This window comes from Callospermophilus lateralis, unplaced genomic scaffold (assembly GCF_048772815.1).
Source record: "Callospermophilus lateralis isolate mCalLat2 unplaced genomic scaffold, mCalLat2.hap1 Scaffold_127, whole genome shotgun sequence".
Classification (NCBI taxonomy): domain Eukaryota; kingdom Metazoa; phylum Chordata; class Mammalia; order Rodentia; family Sciuridae; genus Callospermophilus; species Callospermophilus lateralis.
The window spans coordinates 1,088,408-1,099,199 of NW_027512450.1; the positions used below are offsets into that span (position 1 = coordinate 1,088,408).

At 50.8% G+C, this 10,792-nt stretch overlaps 1 protein-coding gene across 1 annotated transcript in view; it reads left to right on the forward strand.

The window, feature by feature from the left end:
• The window catches only part of LOC143640160 (endothelin-converting enzyme 1-like), a 68,278-nt gene extending 67,112 nt beyond the window's left edge, over positions 1-1,166 (forward strand). Inside the window, 2 exon segments of the mRNA XM_077108063.1 lie at positions 106-198; positions 975-1,166. Of these exon segments, the coding sequence (XP_076964178.1) occupies positions 106-198; positions 975-1,166 (285 nt within the window).
• The last annotated feature ends 9,626 nt before the right edge of the window (positions 1,167-10,792 follow it).

The following is a 10,792-nucleotide window of genomic DNA, read 5'->3' on the forward strand; positions in this document are numbered from 1 at the left end:
AGGCTGAGCCAAGGCCCAGAACCCAGAAACCAGCCTCGGCCTGCACACTAGCCCCTCGCCCCTGTGTCCTGGCTGCCCTCAACCTCTGGCCTTCTCTCCTCCCAGGCTTACCAGAACTGGGTAAAGAAGAACAGGGAGGAGCAGACCTTGCCCACACTGGGTCTCACCAATGACCAGCTCTTCCTGGGGTTTGCACAGGTGAGTTCATTAGGGGAACAGGTAAGGTCCCCTCCAATCACCAGCTCCCTAACTCATCAGACCGTCTTCAGGTCATTAGCCTGTGAGGAGGTGAGCTTCCTGTCATTAGAGAGATTCAAGGAAGGGCCAAGAAAGAATACTAGTATCCTGTATGTGGTGGAGAAGGCCCCTCCTGGTTCTGGGGTTCTAGAAACTTTTTAACATAGCCAGACACGGTAATGCATGCCTATTATCCCAGCTCCTTGGGAAGCTGAGACAGGAGGATCACCAGTTCGAGCTCAGCCTCAGCAACTTAACAAGACTCTGTCTCAAAATAGAAAATGGAAAGGGCTGGGGATGTAGCTCAGTGAGAAAGCAGCCCTGGATTCAGTCCCCAGAACCGGGGGAGAAAGAAATCAAGACCCACCAGGTTGGCACTTGAGTTGGCCTTCAGTTGATTCCCAGAGCTGCCTCTCGAGAGAGTGTCCTACCCAGAAAATATGAAATCTGGACTAAATCCAAAATTTGTAAAGTGGAGTTTAGGCAGAATCCCAGCCTGGTACGTTGGTATCAGACAGAGACCCGGCTCTGGCTGAAGAGACACAGCTTGGTGACACCTGCGTCAGACAGGGGCATAGGCGCACTCCAGCCTCCCCTCCGACCCACCCATGGGCCTTCCTGAGTCCTTGGGGTGTGAGCACCAGGCGAGGGCTCATTCCACCCCTGCAGTGGTGGGACCAGTCTGGCGGCCTCAGGGCCCCACAGTGACCCCAGCTTCTCCCCCTTGTCCCTCAAAGGTCTGGTGCTCTGTCCGAACCCCCAAGAGCTCTCACGAAGGCCTCATCACCGACTCCCACAGCCCCTCTCGCTTCAGGGTCATCGGCTCCCTCTCCAATTCCAAAGAGTTCTCAGAACACTTCCACTGCCCCCTTGGGTCACCCATGAACCCTCATCACAAAGAGCCAAGACGGAAGAGAGGAAGGGGCTGAGGATGAGCCCCCAGGGGAGGCTGCCAAGTCTGCCCCTTCTTCCAACCCCTTGGCCGCCCAGGGCCCCTTCCCCGAACTGGAGGGTTTGCAGCTGGCACTGGGCCAGGTGGGGGTCCTCTGCATACCCGAGTTGCTCCCCTGTGCAGACCGGCGTCCCAGCGAGCACCAGCTCCAGTGGGCATTGGGGTATCGGGCTGGTGGCTCACCAGGCCTGGGCCCCACAGCGACAAGGGCCGGGGGACACAGCCCCCTCGCCCACATCTAGCACCACATAGACCACAATTACCACTGTGTCAAATGCTTTAAGATCTATTTTTGGGGAAACTATTTTTTAAACATTGTGGAGTACACTGGAAATCTTCAGGGAAAAATGCATTTAAAACACTTTTTTTTTGAGGGAAGGATTGTTATATTTATTATGTTTTCTTTTTTTTTCCTAAATAACCTGTGGACAAAAGAAGCCCCACTGATTTACCCCCTCACTGCAAGGCTGGGCTGAGTCAGGAACACACACACACACACACACACTCACACACACACCTGTCCTTCCAGGGTGCTGTGCATCCTTTGGAACCACAAGAAAGCCCCAGCCAGCCCAGAATGGCCCACCCTAGCCTCACTAAGAAGAGGCTTTGGAACCTGAGGAACAGCTGGGGCTTCCTCCTGCCTGCGCCCACCTAGCCAACCCCCACCTAGCCAGCCGGGCTTCGTGGGCAGGCTTGTGTGTGCCCCCTACCTGTGAGAGTGATGTGTCTCATGGCCTGGGCCCAAGGGGCTCCCTGGTCAACGTCATGTTTCCATTATCTCAGAGCCAAAGAGCTTCTGGATCTCAGATACTTGGGCAGGGCAGGCAGGAAATTCAAAGAGGTCCAAAAAACAGCCTCCCCTGGCTTTTACATATGTACTTCCCGCTGCCTGGAATGTTCTGACTTCCCCACCTGGTGAACTCCTACCACCCTTCAGTGCCCCACTCACCATCACCTTCTCTAGGACGCTTCAGGTCTGCATGGGGAGGCTCACACAGGCTTTCCTCTCCTTCCAGAGGGTATTAGTTTACTAGGGCTGTTGTAACTAAGTACCACAAACATGGTGGCCTACAGGACGGATTGAGGTGTTGGCCTCCCAAGTCTCTGGGGTTACGGGTGTGGGTCACCAAGCCCGGCCTGACTCTACCTGTCTTTAATAGGAGTAGGTCATTTCTCTTGGACTCTGTTTCTCTGGCTATAAGACCTACAATGTACTCTCTTCTACTGTCTTGGTAACCATCAGATATGGGCGACAGTAAGGATGCCAGAGCTCAGATGCTTGAGCTCAGACTGTCCCCACGAGGTGCGAAGGGGCCTGCGAGCCCCATAGGCCCCAGTGTCTCTCCCCCGGGCAGCTGGGAGAGCCCCCTCCCCTCCAGCTCTTGTCCTCAGGAGAGCAGCCTGTTTAAGGAGAAGAGCCTGTCACTGGCTCCCACCTCTTGTGTTTGACCCTGTTGTGTCCTGTTTGCTTTGTCTGGGGCAGTGCCAGGGATTAACCAGGCCTCAAGCTGCAAGCACCACCACTGAGCCACACCCCAGGCCTCCAGCTTCTTTCTGGAGCCCAAACAGGCCAAGCCCTTTCCCACTGAGGCTCTGGGTCCCTTTTGTCCTTCAGGCTGGAATGTTCTCTGCCCAGAGGGCACACCCCTCCCCAGCAGGATGGATGCATGAATTCTGTTTAGACCCTCCATGAGTCATGTGCCTATTGGAGTGCAGCCATGGGCAAGAGTTCTCACCCCGCCTCCCCTGAAGCTCACAGTTTGTGGGACAGAGAATTTCTCAGCCCTGATGCTCAGAGGAAGTGTCATTCGGGGACACTGGGTTGCAGGCAGGAAGTGGCTGAGCTGGGTTCTGAACCCAGGCCACTCGATTGGAAAACGTGAGAAGCCACTAGAAACAGAAAGCCCCAGGGATGCCACATGTGCAGAACATGCATGCGCATACACACACACACGCACACACACACACATGCATGAAGGCACAGGATGGAGGAGCTGGCTGCTGCCCACCCTTTTCCCAAGAAGGGAGACCTAGCTTTTAGCCACCCTTTCCCCAGCCTTGGGCCTGCAGATGCCCTCCCTCCAGACAGGCCACCTCCCAGGGACGAAGAACAGGCTTCTTCCTCCCCAGGCCGGGGTCCCAGTGCCCTTGCCCGCCCCCATCCTCCTAGATCCTTGCCCAACCTTGTTCCCCTCCCAAGCAGGACTGGAAACCCCAGTCTGGCCTTCAGACTTCACCCAACACATGTGGAAACACACAGGTTGTAACTTGGGAACAGCTGGAAAAAGTAAGCAATCTGTAACAATCGTGTAAGCAGAAGGGCCTGCAGAGGCCTTTGAAAGGGTGAGGGAGCAGGGGGTTAGGACAGACTTTAAACTTGTAAAGAATTTGGTCCACTGTAGAGCCCAACCAGAACTTGGAAAACCTCAGAAGAGAAAACTGGAAACTTTACCAAAGGCCGTCAGAGAATGCCCTTGAGCACCCTGACGGTGGGCGGAAAAGTCCAGTGTAAAAGTCCAGCTGTCCCCAAATTAATGTATGATTTCAGCGTACTCTCAGCCAAAATCCCCAGGTAATTTTGCATAGAATTTGACGAGCTGATTCACATGAAAGGGAAAAAGCACAATCAGGACAATTCTGAAAAAACATTGAAACAATGAAGGAGCTATATTCCATATGTAAATATTTATAAAGCAATGGTAAGTGAGAGCTGCTGTAGGTTAGGAACAGGTATCAAACTGGAATAGACCAGAAGCCAGAGACAACCTTGCTCATATATAGGAATTAGGGTAAGATAGAGGAAACACTTCCTGAGTGGAGAAATGAACCAGCACCCTCCGGTCCTCTTCTGTATATGGCCTGTTGCCCACCAGGGCCTCCTTCTCAACCTGGTGGTCTCAGGAGGGCTGAGCTTCCTACATGACAGTGGCTCCCAAGGGGCAGGAAGCACAGCCTGCCAGGTGTGTTAGGCTCCTCCCCAGGGCCCAGGTTGACATCCTCCTGCATATTGTATTCCTCGAGCAGGGCTGTAGTGCAGTGGTAAAGTGCCCGGCTCAATCCCTTATACCAGGCTCAAAATTAAAAGATAAAAGGAGGGCTGAGTGTGGTGGCACACGCCTGTGATCCCAGTGACCCAGGAGGCCGACACAGGAGTATCTCAAGTTCAAGGACAGCCTCAGCAATTAGTCAGACCCAGTCTCCCAATAAAAGCAAAAGGGCTGGGGATGTGGCTCAGTGGTAGAGACTCCCTGGGTTCAATCCCCAGTACCAAAAAGAAAAAAAAAATATCCTGTGGATACCAGGGGACCGCTGAAAATTTTCCTGCCCATCCCACCCAGAGCTCTTAGTCTGGGTCTCACTGGGCACATGGCTTCTCTTGTGAGCAACAGTGTCTCTGAGCGAAGAATGACCAGTTGGTCCAGTCTGGCATGGAGATTTGAAAACTGTATGGAAAGTACTTGGCACAGGCTAGGAGCTCACCGGTTCACCAGATCATCAGGAGCCTGATTCTCCATCCTCTCCAAGGCTGGGAACACCCCAGTACACATCTGTAGTCAATTTCTTTGAAGAAGCCCAGGGTAGTGCAGAGTCCAGGGCCCTGCTCCCACTCCAGGTGGACTTTAACACTGGGCCCAGGGACCCTGCTGCCTTGCCACCCAAGGCTAAGGGTGCTCTTACAGAATGCCAGCTCATTGCTGATTATTGGTGGCCAGTCCCTCCCTCCCCCAGGAAATTCAGCCACTCACTTCCAATGGTTAGAAATACTCAGACTCAACCTGCACCACCTTGTGGCCCAGCAGGGGGAGGTGCTGGAGATGGATCCTAGCCTCCTGCAAAAAAAAAAAAAAAAAAAGGCAGATCTGCACCTGAGCTACACCTGCAGCCCAGAGCCCCCCTCTGTTATTTGCTGGTTCTATTCTAATTTGTCTTGTGTCAATGTTCCTTTCCTTTCCTTTTGAAGGGCTGGGGCTCAGATCCATGGCCTCATGCCTGCTGGGTGGGAGCTCTGCCCCTAGGCCACACCCCAGGGGTCCTTGTTTCCATTTCCAGGCTGAACAATGCAAGCTCCTTGGCATTTGCTCTCTTCTGCTTTTATTTATTTTTAAACTTGGGGGGCTGGAATGACCCCAGAGTCTTGTGCCAAATGTGTGCTCCACCTTGGAGCTACATCTGTCTGCTGTTTTCGTGTTTTCCAGTAGTTGCCGCAGTCTGGCTGGGCACAAAATCATGAGCCACTCACAGCTTTGTAGATTCAAACAGCAATTCTTTATTCCCGAACTCACACTGGCCCTCTCCAAACACGTTCTGGGGAAATCCACGTTCTCTGCCTCCCCAAAACTCTCTGAATCCGGGGAGAACACAAGGGGAACTCAGGCAGCAGGATACACCCTATTCCCAGCAGGAATACTCTTAAACCTGGAACCGCCCTAAACCCGGATTGTCCTAAACCAGGAACGCCCTAAATCCGAGGAGAGCCTAAAACCCTGATCTGCCCTAAACCTGGATCCGCCCTGGTCCTTGAGCAAGGTCACCTTACATGCAATGTCACTGCAAAATGTCTAAGGCAAGTCCTATTTCCACGAGTCCTTCCACTAAGCAACATGGGGTATGCTGGCAAGGAAATTGTCATACCAAGTGGCTAATGGCTCTCAGCAAGTAGTGAACATCTGCCCGTTCATTCTATTGGGACCTGCTTGGGAAGGGACACACTGGGCAGTGCCTGGGGCCGGGCCTGGCCTGGGATCGGCTGCTGGCTCTGTGAAAAATGAAGGATCGCAGGGCTGGCGTGAGGTAGTGGGAGCCAGGATGGCAGCGCCAATCTGTCTTTGGTTATACATAGTTGTCCAGCAGAAGGTTATGTCATTGACTAATCAGAGTGAGATGGGACACAGATGGGCCTCTCCATGGCAGGAAGCACATCTTCTCACTTTTAGAAGTGCTCTAGTCTGATGCAGCACACGCCTGTAATCCCAGCCACTCAGAAGGCTGAGGCAGTTCCTCGCAAGTTCGAGGCTAACCTCAGCAACTTGGTGAGCCCCTGTCTCAAAAATATAAAAAGTAAAAAGGATTGGGGATGTGGCTTAATGTAGCACCCCAAGATTTAGTCCTCAGTATGTCTCCAAAAGGAAAAAAGAAATGAAATGTTCTAGGGAATCAGCACAAGGGCTCTGGAGTCAGAAGTCCTGGGTTCAGAAGTCCTGGGTTCAGGTCTTGCCTCTGCCCTCACTTACTGCATAACTGCTGATGGCTATTTTGACTGGAGTGGATTTGGTGGAGAGTGAAGCTTCGGAGAAAATGCAGTTGAGGTGGTAAATCCCAGTTCCTGTAAACAACAAAATAAATTGTCGCCATTGTGAGAGAGGGATTCCCCTTTGGGTCAATAGGGTACACGGAATGGAGTAAACCTGAACTTAACACTCATATTAAGTGGTAATGGGAATGCACAAACTTGCAGATTTTTTTCAACAAATGTAAATTGTGAACCAAGTGATCAGCATCCTCAAAATCAGAATGCCGTGTTCTCTTGAGTGTCCTGCTGGAGGAACCTGTGGTCCCAAATTGTAGTTTATATTAAGGTCAAATTCAGGATCCAGGGAGTTGCCACATTTTAATTCTAAAACACAAGGAGACAAACTGATTTTTATGAGTGTAGGCAAATGACTACTTGAGGCAGTCTGCATGGTTGAGAGTGGATCGATGAGTGGTGGCTGGATGCATGAGTCTAGAGGTCGGTCAAACCAAAGCTTGCAGAGGGAGATTGCAAAGGGTTGAGCGAAGAGGAAGACCATTGGGTTTCAGGGCTGTCCTGGATCTCTGCAAAGCCTCTTGTGGAGGTCATGGGTTTCCTCTGTGGGGTGCTCCTCTGCTTAAAGCACCTGGAGGGTGCAGAGCCCCCTGGCTGCTCTCCAGTCTGCATTAGGCAACATCAAGACCCTAATGTCCACCTCAGCAAGACGCAGGGCTCTAGTGTCAGATGTCATATCAGCTGTGTCAGCCTCTGAACAGAAGGAAAAGAAGCCACCAACAGCACACCTGTCACCCAGGACAGCTGATGGCCAGGTCACATCTCAGATGTGACATCCGCCCCCAGGATGAGGTGTGGCTTTCTGCAAGAGTCACAGAAGCAGTCCTGCAGGAGGGCTTACCTCTGGGGCTTGCTGGGCTCAGAGAAGGGCGCCTCCAAGACACGGTGGTGTTTTTGGCATGTCAGGCTCATGACCTAGGAGAAAGCTGGTGGCTTCTGCCCACCCAAGCACCAGGAGCCCCCGGAGTTCCCTGATCTATGTGAAGAGGAGGCTGCAAAAGGGATTGGGTTCTTGTCCACCCCCACCTTGAAATGCCCTTATCTATCTCAGGAAAGTAGGCTGGAGGTCACTGCCCCTGGACAGATGTCCCTTCCAAGATAGTGTTCCTGGGGCTCATTCAGATTCTAAAGAGGATGTAGCCCAGTGGTCAGACCTACTGGGTTCCATCACCAGCATGCGTACACACACACACACACACACACACACACACACACACACACACAATTCTGGAACTATTCATTACCCAAATAATCATTTATATGCCCTCAAAGTTGCCAATATTCTACATTCTCTTCCTGCTATATAGAAAAAGTGACATATAAGTTTGGCCAGGCACAGGGGTGCACACCTTTAATCCCAGTATCATGGGAGGCTGAGGCAGGAGGATTGTGAGTTCAAAGCCAACCTCAGCAAAAGCAAGACACTAAGCCACTCAGTGAGACCTTGTCTGTAAATAAAATATGAAATATGGGGCTGGGGATGTGGCTCAAGTGGTAGCGCGCTCTCCTGGCATGCGTGCGGCCCAGGTTTGATCCTCAGCACCACATACAAACAAAGATGTTGTGCCTGCCGAAAAACTAAGAAAATAAATATTAAAAAATTCTCTCTCACTTTCTCTCTCTCTCTCCACTCTCTCTTTAAAAAAATATATGAAATAGGGCTGGGGATGTGGCCCAGTGGTTGAGTGCCCCTGAGTTTAATCCCTGGTACCAAAAAAAAAAAAAAAAAAAGAAAAACTAGCAGTTTTTCCACAGGGCCTGTGGCACACACATGTAATTCCAGTTACTCAAGTGGCTGAGGCAGAAGCATCACAAGTTCATGGCCGGCCTTAGTAATTTAGGAAGACTCTGTCTCAAAATAAATTAAAAGGGCTGGAGATGTGGCTCAGTGGTAGAGTACCCCTAGGTTCAATCCCTGGTACCAAATTTTTTTTTTAAATAGCAGGTTTTTTTTGTTTTTTGTTTTTTTTTTGATCACCCAGTAAGTGGGTCAGAGCAACACATCCAAATGAAGAATACGATATCTTTCAAGTGCAGAGGTGCCCAATAGGTACCAGATTGCTTTCTTGGACGCAGGGGTACCAGATGGAGCAACTGTAGAAGGGTATCTCAGCATACCCACACTGCTGGACCCCTAGATATTTTGCTGAGGTAGAAGGCTCTGAATTCCAGCTGGATTTATTCCTCCCACCCCTCACATGCACCTGGATCACCGAGTGTAGGATAATCACCACTTCAGCGTGACAACATCCATGTAATGGGGCAGTGTGGTATCTTGTGGAAGAGGAAGGTCATAGAGATCTCTGTGAACTAAATTGGAACGTTGGACTAGAGAGTTGATACACTCCTGAGGCAGGACAGTGAAGGTGTCTTGCTCTCCTTTTTAGATTTAAGAAAGTCACTTGTGATGGCCGTGATGGACAGGGAAGGGGAAGGAAGGCAAGTTCCAGATCAGTAGCTGCATGCCAGAATTGGGGATTGGAGTGTGTCACTTGATGGTGTGGGATGGAGGTGAGCATGTCACATGGTGGCTTACGATGGGTGTGAGTGTGTCACATGATGGTTTGGGACCGTGGGACCAGGTATTGACACCGTATCTAGATGGTGGCTGCAATAGAGTCACTAACCTTATAATAACCCACACTCATCCCCCTGAACCTTCTGCACAGACCAAACAGACGGGTTGGAATGTGGTGGGAATCACCACTCCTGTGTCTTTCAAGTCCTGATGGTGACAGTGACCTCTGAAATCCCTCTGAAAATGCAGTGTGCTTTTGGTTTGTGAATTTTTTTAAGATAGAGGTGTTCTAGTTGCTTCCACTTGGCCTTTCCTATCACCTGGAAGGAAATGACCGTTCTATGTCTCAGGTCAGAAAACCATGGCCGGGATTGTGCCAGTGGCGCGTCCATCCCTTCCACACGCATTCCAGAACTAGGGAAATCACCACAGGTGGATCCGAGCACCCGCTGGGCTGGCCAGCAGAGGAGCACAGTCATTGTCACCTGACCTCCACGGCCCTGGCACGGGTGGTGGAGCACAGTGGCTTTGAGGGTTAGTTCAGAGCTGGCTTCCAGAAGCCCCTGGGGAGTCTGATGGTTTCCTTTTCCCCAATACACAGTCCTAGGTCCCTGGGGAGAAACCAAGAGAAAGATAAAGGGTGTAAGTGTCGGGCAACATAGCAGAGTCCTTCCTGGGGGACCTACCCTCTCCTTCCTTCGGGGGCTGCTGGGTCTCTGAGTCTGTAACTGGCCCCAGCCTGGGAATGACTCAGAGGCCATGGCTCCCCGTTCTGGCGAGTCAAGTTAGACCTGTGTTCACTCGGCCTAGAACTCTCCTGCCCATACAGGTCAAGTAAGAAGTTGGCCGACTGTCTTCTCTGGGGATGCTGCAGCCAGCCGGCCAGTGCTGGGGCTCTGAAGGCCAACCATTCTGATCTCAGCCTCACCTATGCTGTCTTTTACAGTCTCTGTGTGTTCCTCATCTTTGGCAAGTCAAGGGCTACTGCTTGACCCCTGCCAGCCCATGATTCCACAGTCTTACTAGCTTTAGGGATCACAGCTCCACGTAAATCCAGGAATTCCCCCTGTAAATTCTGAACTACAGAGAAGAGCCAGGGCTCCGGGAAGCTGCTGGGACTCCTTTAACAAATGTATTCATCCCAGGTCTGGAAGGTGGGTCCTCCAACCTGGCCTGGTCGGGGAGTCCGTCTTTTATGATCAAGCCACCATTCAACGCTCAGCCTCTGGGTCTCTTCGTCGGCTTTATTGCCAGTACCAAAAACAAACAAACAAACAAAAAATTGTTTTTGTTTGAGTTGGCCATGGTTGGAGCACACCTGTAATCCCAGCTACTCAGGAGGCTGAGGAAGAAGGACCACACATTCAAGGTAGGCTTAGGGAACTTAGTAGGACCATATCTCAAAATATTTTTTTGAATATTTTATTTATTTATTTATTTATTTTTTATTTATTTTATTTATTTTTTTTTATTTATTCATTTTATACGGTGCTGAGGATCGAACCCAGGGCCTCATGCGTGCAAGGCAAGCGCTCTACCACTGAGCTACAACCTCAGCCCTCAAAATAAAATTCTAAAAGCAAAAAAAAAGGGGCTAAGGATAGAGCTCAGTGGTAGAATGATTAACTAGTATGTCCAAGGCCATGAACCAATAATAATACATTTACTTTATTTTCATTTTATTTTTAGAATTGGGTACTGGGGATTGAACCCAGGGACACTCTACCACTGACCCACATTCCCAGCCATTTTCATTTTTGATTTTGAGACAGGGTCT